This window comes from Papio anubis, unplaced genomic scaffold (assembly GCF_008728515.1).
Source record: "Papio anubis isolate 15944 unplaced genomic scaffold, Panubis1.0 scaffold910, whole genome shotgun sequence".
In the NCBI taxonomy this organism is placed as follows: Eukaryota; Metazoa; Chordata; class Mammalia; order Primates; family Cercopithecidae; genus Papio; species Papio anubis.
Window position 1 is genome coordinate 13121 of NW_022169348.1, and position 16183 is coordinate 29303.

The window sequence follows — 16183 nt, forward strand, 5'->3', positions numbered from 1 at the left end:
CTTTACCCAGGCCAGAGTGCAGTGGCATGATCTTGGCTCACTGCAACCTCCGACTCTAGGGATCAAGCGATTCTTCTCCCTCAGCCTCCCAAACCACTGGGACTACAAGCACTCGCCACCACACCCGGCTAATTTTTTTTTTTTTTTTTGTATTTTTAGTAGAGACGTTTTCACCATGTTGGCCAGGCTGGTCTGAAACTCCAGACCTTAAGTGATCAGCCCGCCTCAAACTCCCAACACCTGCTTCTTTTTGAAACTTTTTCTTTTTGGGTTTTCAGTTCTTCTCCTCCCTCTCCTCCTCCCCTTTTCCTACTTTCATCTTTTCCTACCTCTTTGACCATTCCTTCTGTCACTCTGTCTCTTTGATGTACTGTTTCTAAGGCTGTGCCCTTTGCCTCTATTCTCTTAGCCTTTGTTTCTGTGCAATCTCTAGACTATCACTTTGTGATGTCTCCCGTGTCATTTTCTCTAGTACTAATTTTCCTTTCTCTGTTTTTTTTTTTTGGTATTTTAGCATAGAGACAGGGTTTCACCATGTTGCCCAGGCTGGTCTCGAACTTCTGAGCTCAGGCAATCTGCCCGCCTTGGCCTCCCAAAGTGCTAGGATTACAGGCGTGAGCCACCGTGCCTGGCGTAGATCTAGTACTAATTTTTCTGTGGATTTCCGAGCCTGTAATTCCTGGCCTGGATTTCCATCACTTTTAGGACATCTCCAGACTCTCAAACACAGACTAAACTCATTTCCTTCCACTTCCAACTTCTTTCCCCTTTTTCTTTCCTATTTATATTAATAGCATTCCATGCTTCTGTCCATAGCTCTCACATTGTCACAAAGTTCTGTAAATTGTCTCTTAAAGTTTGTCTTAAATCAGTTCCTTCTTCCTCTTTGCCTTAATTCAGATTATAATCATCTCTCATCCTAGTTTCCCCACTAAAGTGATCTTTTTAAAAACTATAAAGTCATGTGACACATCTATGTCTGTTCTATTCTGTTCTGTTCCCAAGAACTCTGTAGTTTGAATTTCAGTCTCTGAAGAAAACATTTAAGGCCTTTCACACGCATATCCAGCCTCATTTCCTGCATCCCCACCCAACAAACTTGGCTCTGGCAACCTACATAGAACATCTTGTAGAAGCACACCATGACTTTTCACTCTGTGTTTTCCTTCTGCTCTGCTTATCACACTGCAATTTTTCCCCCAACTTTGTATTTTGGATCTCAGGTTCACAGGACTGAATTATTCACATGCCGCAGTTCATGGCATACTATTACAATTGGCCCTTCCAAAGTCCTTCACTTGTTATTGATCAATGTATTCCTTTTATCCTTATTCCCATTTCTCCTAGACTGTAACTTACTCATGTGTTTAATGTCTATGCTTTCTTATATTTTCCTGTAAAATAAGTAGTACTTTTAATTTCTATAAATGGTATTATGTTATAAATTTTATTTCTTACTTTTTTAACTTAGAACTGCTTTCGAGTTCTCTCATGTTGCTACATCTATTGCTTCTGATTGCTGCATTGTACTCTATGCTGTGCATCCAGCATATTTTACCTATCTACTCCCTTGATAACAGACACTATGAATGTTTTATGCATGACCTCTTGGACACTGGATCACTACCTAAAAGCAGTTCTCAACCCTATCAGGCTCAACAATCTCCCTTAAACATTAATAACAAATACAATGTCTCCATTATTGTGCAGTGAAATTCAAAAATAATATAATTGACCGTGGTAGGTGGCCTCTCAGAAAGCCCCCAGTGATCTCCCGCGCAATATTCTTGCCCTTATGTAATCCCCTCTCCACGAATTTGGGCTGCACTTTTTTTCTTTTCTGAGACAGAGTCTCACTCTGTCGCCCTGGCTAGAGTACAGTGGCGCCATCTCAGCTCACTGCAACCTCCGCCTCCCGGGTTCAAGCAACTGTCCTGCTTCAGCCTCCTGAGTAGCTGGGATTACAGGTGTCCACCACCACGCCCGGCTAATTTTTGTATTTTTAGTGGAGACGGGGTTTCACCATGTTGGCCAGGCTGGTCTCTGAACTCCTGACCTCGTGATCCGCCCACCTCCGCCTCCCAAAGTGCTGGGATTACAGGCGTGAGCCACTGCACCCCACCTTAGCTGCACTTTTAGTGAATAGAATAGGGCAGAAATGATGGGATGTCACTTCCAAAATTAGGTAACAAAAAACCTGTGAGTTCTGTCTTCTGGGTTCTCTCACTTGTGTCCTCTGGAGGAAGGCAACTGGCACACTGTAAGCTGCCCTATGGAGTGGATTACATGGAAGGAACTGAGGGAGGCCTCTAGGCAACATCCGGTGAAGAACTGAGGCCCTTATTCCAACAACCTTGAGAAACTGAAACCTCCAGCAACCTGTGAGTGACTCTGGCAAATTCTCCTCCATCAACACTTGAGGTATGACTGTGGCCCCAGGTAACATCCTGACTGCAACAGAAGGGACCTTGAGCAACAGGCACCTAGCTAAATTGCACCCACATTGCTGACCCACAGAAACTGTGTGATAAATATTTGTTGTAAGTCACTAAGTTTTGGGGTGATTTGTTATACAACAATAAATAACTAATATATCTACCTACTCACATAATTTTGAAAATAACATAATACCCTAACAGGATCCAGTGATCCAGTGTCCAGGACGTCAGGCATAAAGGTAATATAAAGTAAAGTAAAAATAGTAACATATGTTTCTTTTTCTTTTCTTTTTTTTTTTTTTGAGATGGAGTCTCATACTGTTGCCCAGGCTGGAGTGCAGTGGCAGGACCTCTGCTCACTACAAGCTCCGCCTCCTGGGTTCACACCATTCTCCTGCCTCAGCTTCTCCAGTAGCTGGGACTACAGGCGCCCACCACCACGCCCAGCTAATTTTTGTTGTATTTTTTAGTAGAGACAGGGTTTCACTCTGTTGGCCAGGTTGGTCTCAAACTGTATCAGGTGATCCGCCCGCCTCGGCCTCCCAAAGTGCTGGGATTACATGTGTGAGCCAGCGCGCCCAGCCAACATATGTTTCAATATATAAACACTTGAGCACTAGGGGGTATAATGAAGATTTCAGATGCTTGTACCTATATGTAGAATTACTTTGAATGCAGACTGATTTGAGTGAGTATTGTCGACCTAAAAGGAAGAAGCTGAGGCAAAATTAATATAAATAGAGAGTTTATTCGGGCCAGACTTGAGGATTGCAACTCAGCAGCATAAAGTGGCCCGGAATACACTCTAAGATTAGCAGCAGGTACAAGTGGATTTTTAAAGGAAAAGAATGAGGACGGGGAGTGGGCTGACACAAAGTTGTCCTTAAGGAATTCTCATTGGTTTACAAAAATTACATTGATTAGTGATTGGCTAAACATTATCAAGCTATAGGGTGTGGGATATAGTGTCTGGTGGGGCATAATTAGGCTAATTTATAACTAATACTTGTGGAATGGCAAGCAGTTTTAAGACATAAATACATAGCTCAAAAGGGGGCAAGTAGCATGTGATTGCCTCTCATTTTAATGCCTCTCAGGGCCTAATAATTTAACTCACATTCCTCAAATCAAAGTTCTTTTTTCAGTATTCACTATTCAAATTATTACAAGTGATGTTGCTTTTGGTGACGTTATTTCTTGAAATGGTACACAACTCTTAATGAATTCCAAACAAAACAATACAATTAGTATTCAATTTTGGGGCAATAACATTCCTAGAAAATTCAACGTACATTAAAAGTGTGGGAAAATGCTTTGTGTTTATTAACAGATAGGTTCAAGCCTCACATAACTACTTTTCACTCACCGAATGTTCAGCAGGACATTCAGAAATCGTGTGTATTGCGGGATTTTCTTTATGTAGCATCATCTGTTACACTGTAGGACACATATTTTATATCCCTAGCTCTGGCCTTCCAATGCCTGTGGTTTTCTCAACCATTGTTCCGACCAAAAGCCTTCCCCAATGGACACGGTGGCTCACACTTGTAATCCCAGCACTTTGGGAGGCCGAGGGGGGCAGATCGCTTGAGATCAAGAATTCCAGACCAGCCTGGGTGATGTGGCGAAACCCCATATCTACTAAAAATACAAAAATTAGCCGAGCATTGGTGGTGTGCGCCTGTAATCCCAGCTACTTGGAGGCTGAGGTGGGAGGATGGCTTGAGCCCAGCAGGTCTAAGCTGCAGTGAACCCGGATTGTGCCACTTCACTCCAGCCTGGGGGACAGTGAGGCTGCGTCTCAAAAAAAAAAAACCAAAAATGAGGCCGGGCATGGTGGTGCACGCCTGTAATCCCAGCTACTCGGGAGGCTGAGGCAGAAGAATCGCTTGAACCCGATAGGCGGACGTTGCAGTGGGCCGGGATTTCGCCACCGCACACTCCAGCCTGGGCGACAGAGTGAGACTTGGTCTCAAAAAAAAAAACACACACACACACACACACACAAAAACAAACCTTCACAAAATTTTAAATGCTTAGTTTTGGGACACCATCTCTTGGAAATTTGTGGTGAAGCACAGTATCCCCAGTAACTAACATAGTGCTTAGAAACAGTGGAACCACAACTCTTTAAAATGATTTACAAGCATTTATGTCAGATAAAGCACCGCTGGCTAGCCCTCCTACGATCCATAGCTTCGCAGTCCCCAAACAGGAAGCCGTGATTCAATGCGCAGTAACAAATTTAGGGTGACAACGAGATACATCCCACGTAGCCCGTGATTTCCTTTTCTTTGTTAGTTTTCAATTCCTTCAGTATTACAGGGAGGAGCTCCGGCCTCCTCCGCTAGAGACTGTCGCATTTCCGCCGCCAGGCCGGAAAGCACCACCGTCCTTCCGCAGGCCTCAGTCAGCTAGGCCCAGCTCCAGCCCCGCCCGTCACCGGAAGTGAGGCGGCGGAAGTAGCGTAACCCGCTGGGAGCCTGCCGGGGGTACGCTGTGGGTTGGCGGGCCAGTGGGATGGCAGATGAGGAAGAAGACCCCACCGTGAGTGACCGTCTGTGTCCAGAACCTCTCTTTTCTTCACTCCTTCGGGCTCAGTAGCGGAGGCAGAGTTCAGGATCGGATCTGCTTGCCTTAGTCAATTCAGCCGACAGAATTCGGGGACTTCACTCCCTAAGGATTGATCATTTTAGAAAGTAGGGAAGGACATGAAGGAAGAGTAGGTTTTGTGACCCCTTTCCCCTTGATTTTGGTCTGTATTTGCCAGACACTGAAACACTTACAGAATCATCAGAGGTCAAAACTAACATCGATTAGCGCTCACTATGAACCAACAGTTCAATTGTTAACAAAACTGTACTTACTGTGAAGTAGTGGGAAAAGAATGCATTGAAAGTCAGACAGCCTGGATTTCAAAATCTCCATTCTCTCTAAGCAAGTTACTTAACTTTGAACATCAGTTTTCTTGTTACAAAATAGGGTTACGGGCTTACCTAAGGAACGTTTTTAGCACTGTATATGCAAATGCTTAGTAAATATTAGTTTTGCTTAATTGAAAGTCTACAAAGGTAGACTTTGATTCAGTATCAACTGTTTAACAGTAGCAATAGGCCACCTTAGTTGTTTAAAAATAAAACCTATGGTCATTAGAACTCTTACACGTAGAAGCAGTAGGATTATTTGTTAGGAACATTGTAGAAGCCATTTTTGGATGAGTTGGAAGTTGAACTCGATACCTAGGCTCCTTGCGTGCTAAGGTTTTGTGTTTTTTTTTTTTTTTTTTTTCTGCTTCCTTTAGGCTTTCTGGCCTATCTGTTGAAAAGGAAAAAAAATTGTTATTATTAAAATATCAAATGCAAGGCAATTATTTGACATTTCTATATATACATTTTCTAGTTTGAGGAAGAAAATGAGGAAATTGGAGGAGGTGCAGAAGGTGGACAGGGTAAAAGAAAGAGGCTTTTTTCTAAAGAATGTAAGTAGTATTTGACAATGATTTTGTTATAGATGATGAAAACTTTTGGACATATCCTTTCAAAGTACATTTATTGCTTTGAATGTTTCCCTGTAGTGACAATATTCTCAGACTAGCCTATCAAATTCTGTTTAACTTTTGAATCAGTACCAATCGTAACCCCAATTATATGTGTGTGTATGTGTGTGTATAAATTGCTTTTCAGGTGAGCAAATGTGGTTCGTGTTTTAATTTAGGGCAGAAGAACATACCTCCATTAGTTTTCCTCTTGCCTTTGCAGCAGTAGAAACAGAGGCTTCTTTGACTGTAAGCCACAGATACTAATGGATGCTGCAACAGGTGTTGAGGGAGAGTAGCAAGTGAGTTGGGGCTTGGGCTTTGGACTAAGGCCATGAACAAAGTAAGAAGGTGGTGAACAGCTGGGTGCAGTGGCTCACGCCTGTAATCCGAGCACTTTGGGAGGCTGAGGCAGGTGGATCACTGGAGGTCAGGAGTTTGAGACCAGCCTGGCCAATGTGATGAAACCCCGTCTCTACTAAAAATACAAAAATTAGCCAGACGTGCTCGCTTGAACTCAGGAGGGAGAAGTTGCAGTGAGCCAAGATTATGCCACTGCACTCCAGCCTGGGTAACACAGCAAGACTCTGTCTCAAAAAAAAAAGAAGGTGGTGAATAGTGTAAGACATTAGAGTGACATGGAGGCTAGATGCAGTGGCTCACGCCTGTAATCCCAGCACTTTGGGAGGTCAAGGCAAGCAGATCGCTTGAGCCCAGGAGGTCAAGACCAGTCTGGGCGACATAGTGAAACCCTCTCTCTACAAAAAATACAAAAATTAGCAGGGCATGGTGGCACGCCCCTGTAGTTCCAGCTACTCTGGAGGCTGAGGTGAGAGGATGGCTTGAGCCCAGGAGGTGGAGGTTGCAGTGAACCCAGATTGCGCCACTGCACTCCAGCCTTGGTGACGGAACCAGACCCTGTGTCCAAAATAAATAAATAAATAAACTAAATAAATAATGACATGGTGATTATAATGTATTGATTCTGCATCCTACCCCCTCAGTAGACGCTTTTGACCCTTTTTGGCAACAAGAGGAAGGGAGAGCTGCTGCTACTACTGATGGTACAGGCCAAGCCCTGGAACACAGCATGAGAATGTGCTCTCCATCTCCCAGTCCTGGGTCCTTTATGTAAAGTTATATCTAAGTATTGAGAGATGAGGCAACACAGATTTATGAATATGGTTTATTTAGGCGGGGTTATATGTGAGCAGTTCCCAAATGCCCTTGAAACTACAAGGTCAGTATATCTTTTTTTTTTTTGCAATTAACTGGGCATGGTGGCGTGTACCTATAGCCCCAGCTATTCAGGAGGCTGAGGTGGGAGGATCACTTGTGCCCAGGAGTTAAAGGTTGCAGTGAGCTGTGATCATGCCACTGTACTCTAGCCCCAGTGATAGAAGAGTGAGACCCTGTCTCGCCACCATGCCCCGGCTAATTTTTTGTATTTTTAGTAAAAACGGGTTTCCCCATGTTAGCCAGGGTGGTCTCAAACTCATGACCCAGATGATCTGCCTAACTCGGCCTCCCAAAGTGCTGGGATTACAGGCCCGAGCCACCATGACCAGCCATACCCAGCTAATTTTTGTATTTTCAGTAGAGACTAGTTACACCATGTTGGCCAGGCTGGTCTCAAACTCCTACCCTCAAGTGATCCTCCTGCCTCAGCCTCCCAAACTGCTGGGGTTACAGGCATGAGCCACCACACCCAGCCAGACACTCTTATTTTTTAACCATCCAAATCCTTTTCCATATTTCGTTTCCTCACTAAAGCTGACCATTTCTTACTTCATTTCTCTGATGCTCCTTATACCATTATGTGGTTTTACTTATTATATCAGCATAAGAATGGGATCCTTGTACCAGAGCATCCCAGAGTGATGTTCAGTTGGTTGTTAGCAAAGACCTTTTTTCCAGCGAGATTAGTTTGTGATGACAGGAATTTGGAATCTTCAGGCTTCTCCTTATCTTAACTGAATATTCATAGAGGTTACTGACGAAAGATCTGTTTCCTGAACCTTAAAAAAAAAATTTGCAGGAGACTACGTACAGTGGCTCATGCCAGTAATCCCAGCACTTTGGGAGGCCAAGGTGGGAGGATCACTTGAGGTGGGGAGTTCAAGACCGGTCTGGCCGGCCGGGCGCGGTGGCTCAAGCCTGTAATCCTAGCACTTTGGGAGGCCGAGACGGGCGGATCACGAGGTCAGGAGATCGAGACCATCCTGGCTAACACGGTGAAACCCCGTCTCTACTAAAAAGTACAAAAAAAAACTAGCCGGGCGAGGTGGCGAGCGCCTGTAGTCCCAGCTACTCGGGAGGCTGAGCCAGGAGAATGGCGTAAACCCGGGAGGCGGAGCTTGCAGTGAGCAGAGATCCGGCCACTGAACTCCAGCCTGGGTGACAGAGCGAGACTCCGTCTCAAAAAAAAAAAAAAATAAAATAAAAAATAAAAAAAAGACCGGTCTGGCCAACACGGCAAAACCCCGTCTCTAATAAAAATACAAATTTAGCTGGGTGTGGTGATGCGTGCCTATAACTCTGCTACTCGAGGGCCGGACACGGTAGCTCATGCCTGTAATCCCAGCACTTTGGGAGGCTGAGGTGGGTGGATCATGAGGTCAGGAGATCGAGACCATCCTGGCTAACACAGCGAAACCCCGTCCCTGCTAAAAATACAAAAAATTAGCTGGACGTGGTGGCACATGCCTATAGCCCCACCTACTTGGGAGGCCGAGGCAGGAGAATTGCTTGCATCCAGGAGGCAGAGGTTGCAGTGAGCCAAAATGGCGTGCTGCGCTCCAGCCTGGGTGACAGAGCAAGACTGCCTCTCAAAAAAAAAAAAAAATTCCAGCTACTTGTGAGGCTGAGGCTGGAGAGTCACTGGAACCTGCGAGGCAGAGGTTGCAATAGGCCTATAGAATTTCAAAGCATTATCTGGCATTTGTTTATGCCTTTATAGACCCTTTAGCCAAATACAGTTTACATAATTCCCATATAATAAGTTTCCCTTTTCCAGTGAAATATATTTTCTGTCTGGTGAATTCTGCTCATCAAAATGTTAGTGACAAAGTATCTTCCTCAAAATATTTAAACAAAAACAGTAAACTTACAATGGAGAATTCTGGAAGTCACCATGTTAACCAAGTGATCAAAGCATCACTAATAATATACAGTATATTGACATTATATACCCCTGATATGATGCATTAAGAGGACACATCACCTTGGTGTTCTTCCTGGTAATGTCTAACTTCAATCTAACGAGGAAACATCAAAGAAACCCAAATTGAGGGATAGTCTACAAGATAACTGACCAATATTCTTCAAAAGTGTCAAGGTTTTTTGTAAACAGTGGTTTCATTTAAAAAAAAGATGTCAAGGTTTTGAAAGATGAAAAAGTCGAGGAACTGTCAGAGAATAGAGGGAACTAAGGAGACATGACAACTAAATGGTATGGGAACCTGAAACAAAAAGGACATTGGTGGAAAAACTCGTAAAATCTGAATAAAGTCTGTACTTGTACCGATGTTAATTTCTTAGCTTTGATGACTCCCTATGGTTGTATAACATGTTAACATAAGGGGAAGCTGAATATAGGGCATATGGGAACTGTGTACTATTTTTGCAACTCAGCTGTAAATCTAAAATTATCTGTTTTTTAAAAAAAGGCAAAAAAGTACGGAATCCAAAACAGAAAGATAAAAACTATTGGCTCCTGTGTTTGTTTTTTTCCTCCTGTTTCTGGACCTAAAGTCTCTTGCCAGTGTAAACCCTAGGGACATGTCTATCTCAAGCTGGTTTCCAAGTCACCCTTTTCTTCTGTAGGCCTGGCCTACTTTCTTCTCTTTGTACTTCTACTAGTTTTTACTTCTTCTAAATAGAGGAATTATTCTTAATTTACTCATTTCTTCCTTTAGAAGTATTCTACAAGTACTTTTTTTTTTTTTTTTTTGAGACGGAGTCTCGCTCTGTCGCCCAGGCTGGAGTGCAGTGGCACGATCTGGGCTCACTACAAGCTCCACCTCCCAGGTTCACGCCATTCTCCTGCCTCAGCCTCCCGAGTAGCTGGGACTACAGGCGCCTGCCACCATGCCCAGCTAATTTTTTGTATTTTTAGTAGAGACAGGGTTTCACCGTGTTAGCCAGGATGGTCTCCATCTCCTGACCTCATGATCCGCCCGCCTCCGCCTCCCGAAGTGCTGGGATTACAGGCGTGAGCTACTGCGCCTGGCAGTATGTTTTTTTAAAAAATAGAACTTAGATACAATAAGTTGTGCAAGTCTTAAGTGAACAGCTTGCTGAATTTTATGTATACTATACAGTCGGCCCTCTATATCCATGGGTTCTGCATCCATGGATTCAACCAACCTCAGATGGAAAATATTGAGGAAAAAAAAAACTGCGTCTGTATTGAATATGTGCAGACTTTTTTTCCTGGTCATTATTCCCTAAACCATATAGTATAACAACTATATACATAGCATTTGCATTGTATTAGGTATTGTAAGTAACCTGGAGATGATTTAAAATATAGATAGGAGATGATTTAAAATAAAATATAGATGTTTAGGTTGTATGCAAACACTATGCCATTTTATATCTGGGATTTGAGCATCTGAAGATTTTAGTATCCACGGGAGGTCCTGGAACCAAGCTCCCAAGGATACTAAGGGGTAACTGTATACACGTGCACACACACACACACTCACACACTTGTACGCACTACTAAGATCAAGATAATAAAAGACTTGCAGCATTTGACAGAGTTTCTTACCATTTACATATACCCCTTTGAGAATCCGATGAAAGTTATAATTATTCCCAGAAAAATGCCCATGTACAGGTAATGTATAACAGGCTGGAGAGGTGTTGCAGTCACAGCTTGCTGCAGCCTCAACCTCCCTGGCTCATGTGAGCAGCTGGGACTACAGGCACATGCTACCATGCCTGGCTAATTTGTGGGGTTTTTTTGAGACAGAAGTCTCACTGTGTCACCCAGGATGGAGTGCACACCTGTTGCTTCCTGTAAGAATGTATTTGGGGCGGGGCGCAGTGGCTCACGCCTGTAATCCCAGTACTTTGGGAGGCCGAGGCAGGTGGATCACCGAGGCAGGTGGATCACGCCATCTCAGCTCACTGCAACCTCTGCCTCCTGGAATCAAGGGATTCTCATGCTTCAGCCTCCCGAGTAGCTGGGATTACAGGCATGTGCCAATACCGCCATCTGACTTTTGTGTGTTTTTTTTTTTTTTTTTTTTTAGTAGAGACGGGGTTTCCCCTTGTTGGCCAGGCTGATCTCAAACTTCTGGCCTCAAATGATCTGCCTCAGCCTCCCGAAGTGCTGGAATTACAGGCGTGAGCCAACATCCTGGCCTTCGCCCAGCTAATTTTTTTTTTTTTTTGTAGAAACAGGGTTTTGCCACGTTGCTCAGGCTTGTCTCAAACTCCTGAGCTCAAGCAGTCTACTTGCCTGGGCCTCCTGAAGTGCTGGATTACAGGTGTGGGCCACTGCACCCGACCTAGACTTACCTTTTTCATTTCATATGGTTTCTTCAGATGAAGCCTGAAAGGGCTTTGCCAGCAGTTGTATTGATCTAGGAAATGTCAAAATTCCTTGTAGTAAGCCCTTTGCTTTCTAATTTTGATTACCCTGTTGCTTCCTGTAAGAATGTATTTGTGGCCAGGCGCAGTGGTTCACGCCTGTAATCCCAGCACTTTGGGAGGCCGAGGCGGGCGGATCATGATGTCAGGAGATCAAGACCATCCTGGCTAACATGGTGAAACCCTGTCTCTACTAAAAATACAAAAAATTAGCCGGGCGTGGTGGTGGGCGCCTGTAGTTCCAGCTACTCGGGAGGCTGAGGCAGGAGAATGACGTGAACCCAGTAGGTGGAGCTTGCAGTGAGCCGAGATCATGCCACTGCACTCCAGTCTGGGTGACAGAGTGAGACTCCGTCTCAAAAAAAAAAAAAAAAAACCTATTTGGAGAACTTTCTCTCATGTCTTTTCCCCTATGGTAATATCAGTAAAGAATCTGCCTTTTTTCCAATGCCCCTCTGCCATGCCCACACACAAAAACTGCCTCCAAAAAAGGCTAAGCTGTTGCTATCTGTCTTGTCCCCTGCCAGAGTTTCCTACTTAAAGGTGTTCTGCTGGGTCAGGGACTGGTAAGTAGATGATAGAGATTAGGAAAACACTGTTTACCTTAGGGTTCAGTAGCTCGGAGGAAGGAAGAGTTTGGTTGGAGGCTACATGGGAACAACTGGTCATCAGACTGTCCTTAAACCTTTTACACCAGAATCCATACTTGGAGATAACAAATACAATGCAAATATGTTTTTATACCAATATTGTCTATAACTTGGTTCACTTCTAGTTTATTTTTTTAAAGCATTAAATTGTTAAATCTGTAAAAGTAAACAAAAGTGATTGTTATTTTACAGTGCGATGTATGATGTATGGCTTTGGGGATGACCAGAATCCTTATACTGAGTCAGTGGATATTCTTGAAGATCTTGTCATAGAGTTTATCACTGAAATGGTAAGATTCTTTCCTAACTGGTCTTACTTAATTGAAGAATAGATTTGAAATATTAAACTTTAGGTAAGACTAGAACTTATGTCATCCCTTTGAAATAAGCTATCCATTTGAGTGCTTGTTTGCAGAAGTTATTGGTTACTGTTTATCATTAAGGATGGAGGTTATACATACATATTCTATCCCCTCTTCTTCCTTTTTTTTTTTTTTTTGGGAGACGGAGTTTCATTCTTGTTGCCCAGGCTGCAGTGCAATGGTGATCTCGGCTCACCGCAACCTCCACCTGCCAGGTTCAAGGGATTCTCCTGCCTCAGCCTCTGAGGAGCTGGGATTACAGGCATGTGCCACCACGCCTGGATAATTTTGTATTTTTAATAGAGACAGGGTTTCTCTTCATTGGTCAGACTGGTCTCGAACTCCCGACCTCAGGTGATCCGCCAGCCCTGGCCTCCCAAAGTGCTGGGATTATAAGCGTGAGCCACCGCACCTACCCTCTTCCATTTTTTATAAGAACATAATTTTAAAATCCTTGAATAAAATAAAAATATTACCCATAATGCCATTATCCAACATAGGTTTATTTTTTTCTCCTCCTTTTCCAGTATTTAAATATATACAATGTTTGTGTGTGTGTGTGTGTGTGACAGGATCTCACTCTGTTGCCCCAGCTGGAGGGCAGTGGCATGATCATTGTGCACTGCAGCTGAGACCTTCCGGACTCAAGTGGTCTTCCCACTTCAGCCTCTCAAATACCTGAGACTACAGGCATATTCCACCATGCTCTGCTTTTTTTTTTTTTTTAATTTTTTTTTAGTTTTTTTTTTTTTGAGACAGAGTGTCGCTCTGTTGCCCAGGCTGGAGTGCAGTGGCACGATCTCCGCTCACTGCAAGCCCCGCCTCCTGGGTTCAAGCCATCTCCTGCCTCACCCTCCCAAGTAGCTGGGACTACAGGCGCCTGCCACCACGCCGGGCTAATTTTTTGTGTTTTTAGTAGAGATGGGGTTTCACCATGTTAGCCAGGATTGTCTTGATCTCCTGACCTCTTGATCTGCTTGCCTTGGCATCCCAAAGTGCTGGGATTACAGGCGTGAGCCACTGCGCCTGGCAAGCTCTCTTAATTTTTAAATTTTTTGTAGAGACGGGGTCTCACTATGTTGCCCAGGTTGGTCTTGAACTCCTGGGTTCAAGCGATCTAACCCCTCAGCCTCACAAAGTTCTGGGATTACCAGTGTGAGCCACTATGTCTGGCTCAATGCCGTATTATTAAGTATTTAGCTTCTATTTTTTAGTCATTAGAAATAATGCTATGATAGGTCTTCAATTTTGCACAGGTGAGTATATAATGACAGGGGATGAGATTTATTTGATTTTTAGAAAATCCACCAATGTTTATTGGGTATTAAGATGGAGGAGGACACAAAGCATAAATGAAATGGGTGAGTACACAAAATGATAAAATTATTTTATACAAATGAAGACAAAATCTACATATATCAAAAAACAGAAAAGGAACAATAAAGTTGACATTTTAATGTCCTTAAGATATTTTTTTGGCTGGGCATGGTGGCTCACACCTGTAATCCCAGGACTTTGGGAGGCCGAGGCAGGTGGATCGCCTGAGTTCAGGAGTTCAAGACAAGCATGGCTAACACAGTGAAACCCCGTATCTACTGAAAATATAAAAAAAAGTAGCCGGGCGTGGTGGCGGGCGCCTGTAGTTCCAGCTACTTAGGAGGCTGAGGCAGGAGAATGGCGTGAACCCGGGAGGCGGAGCATGTAGTGAGCCGAGATCGCGCCACTGCACTCCAGCCTGGGCGACAGAGCGAGACTCCGTCTCAAAAAAAAAAAAAAAAAAAGATATTTTTTTAAAGTGCCTGTGAAACAAAAAGGGGAACATTGCTAATAACCCACTAGAAAATGGACAGAGGGGCCGGGCGCGGTGGCTCAAGCCTGTAATCCCAGCACTTTGGGAGGCGGAGACGGGCGGATCACGAGGTCAGGAGATCAAGACCGTCCTGGCAAACACGTTGAAACCCCGTCTCTACTAAAAAATACAAAAAGCGAGCCGAGCGAGGTGGCGGGCGTCTGTAGTCCCAGCTACTCGGGAGGTTGAGGCAGGAGAATGGCGTAAACTCGGGAGGCGGAGCTTGCAGTGAGCTGAGATCCGGCCACTGCACTCCAGCCCGGGCGACAGAGCGAGACTCCGTCTCAAAAAAAAAAAAAAAAAGAAAATGGACAGAGGACATAAGTAGAAAGATAATTCACAAATGAATAGCCATGATATAGCCATAATAGAGAAAATCTTCGACCTCACTTGCAATTAATAAATGCAAATTAAAACAGTAAAATAATAGATTGTAAAAAATTAAATATAATATGTTTCTTTGTAATAGACTCACAAGGCAATGTCGATTGGAAGACAAGGTCGAGTACAAGTTGAAGATATTGTCTTCTTGATTCGAAAGGACCCAAGAAAGTTTGCCAGGGTTAAAGACTTGCTTACTATGAATGAAGAATTGAAACGAGCTAGAAAAGCATTTGATGAAGCAAACTATGGATCTTGACACTTTTTGTAGTTTCTGAAAATTACCATCTGGGGAAATCATATATAATAATTGTATATTTTCTAAAGTAAGGTTCTGATATCTAGCCATGTAAATGAAAGATAGAGAAAGTTTTCAGCCTTTATTTTTATGCCTTTGATTTTAGAGTGATATTGGTGTATTTAATTGCCTGCCTTTGTATTACCATACTTGAATTACTTACTGGGGTTTAATGACCACACATAAGTCAATGTACCTTGCAAACCATGCCGTTCCTTCTGAGTTTTGACTATCTAAAGGATAAAGTAGTATTTGTCTGTTAGGTATGTTTATACCCTTGTAAGCTGTACTGTAGCTTTTTTTTTTTTTTTTTTGAGACAGAGTCTTGGTATGTCGCCAGGCTGGAGTGCAGTGGCACGATCTCAGCTCATTGCAAGCTCCACCTCCCGGGTTCAAGTGATTCTCCTTCTTCAGCTTCCCGAGTAGCTGGAACTACAGGTACCCGCCACCACGCCTGGCTAATTTTTTGTATTTTTAGTAGAGGCGGGGGTTTCACTGTGTTAGCCAGGATGGTTTCAATCTCTTGACCTCGTGATCCACCTGCCTCGGCCTCCCAAAGTGCTGAGATTACAGGTGTGAGCCACCATGCCTGGACTACTGTAGCTATTTAATATGTGAAATCTAAATGGCATTTTTGACTCGACAGCTCAGACTTGTACTTCATGTATTCAGAAGTTTTTAGACAGCAACTAGTTTATTGTCTAGTTCATTATTAAAGACAATTATTATTAAAGATAATGAACTAGGCCAGGTGTTGTGGCTCACACCTGTAATCCCAGCACTTTGGGAGGCTGAGGCCGGCAGATCACTTGAGGCCAGGAGTTCGAGACCAGCCTGGCCAACATGGCAAAACCTTGCCTCTACTAAAAATTAAAAAATTAGCCAGGCATGGAGGCATGTGCCTGTAATCCCAGCTACTTGGGAGGCTGAGGCAGAAGAACTGCTTTGAACCCAGGAGACAGAGATTGCAGTGAGCTGAGATGGTGCCACTGCACTCCAACCTGAGCAAGAGAATATGACTCTGTCTCAAAATAACAACTACAGATAATGAACTGGTTTGCATTTCTTT

At 43.6% G+C, this 16183-nt stretch overlaps 1 protein-coding gene across 1 annotated transcript; it reads left to right on the forward strand.

Annotated features, from left to right (window-relative positions):
- Positions 1–4866: 4866 nt before the first annotated feature.
- LOC101004473 (transcription initiation factor TFIID subunit 13) lies at positions 4867–15428 on the forward strand. The gene is made up of 4 exons (XM_031662721.1): positions 4867–4985; positions 5838–5916; positions 12417–12514; positions 14905–15428. The coding sequence occupies exons 1-4, from the start codon at positions 4959–4961 to the stop codon at positions 15073–15075; spliced, it is 375 nt and encodes a 124-aa protein (XP_031518581.1). The 5' UTR covers positions 4867–4958; the 3' UTR covers positions 15076–15428.
- The last annotated feature ends 755 nt before the right edge of the window (positions 15429–16183 follow it).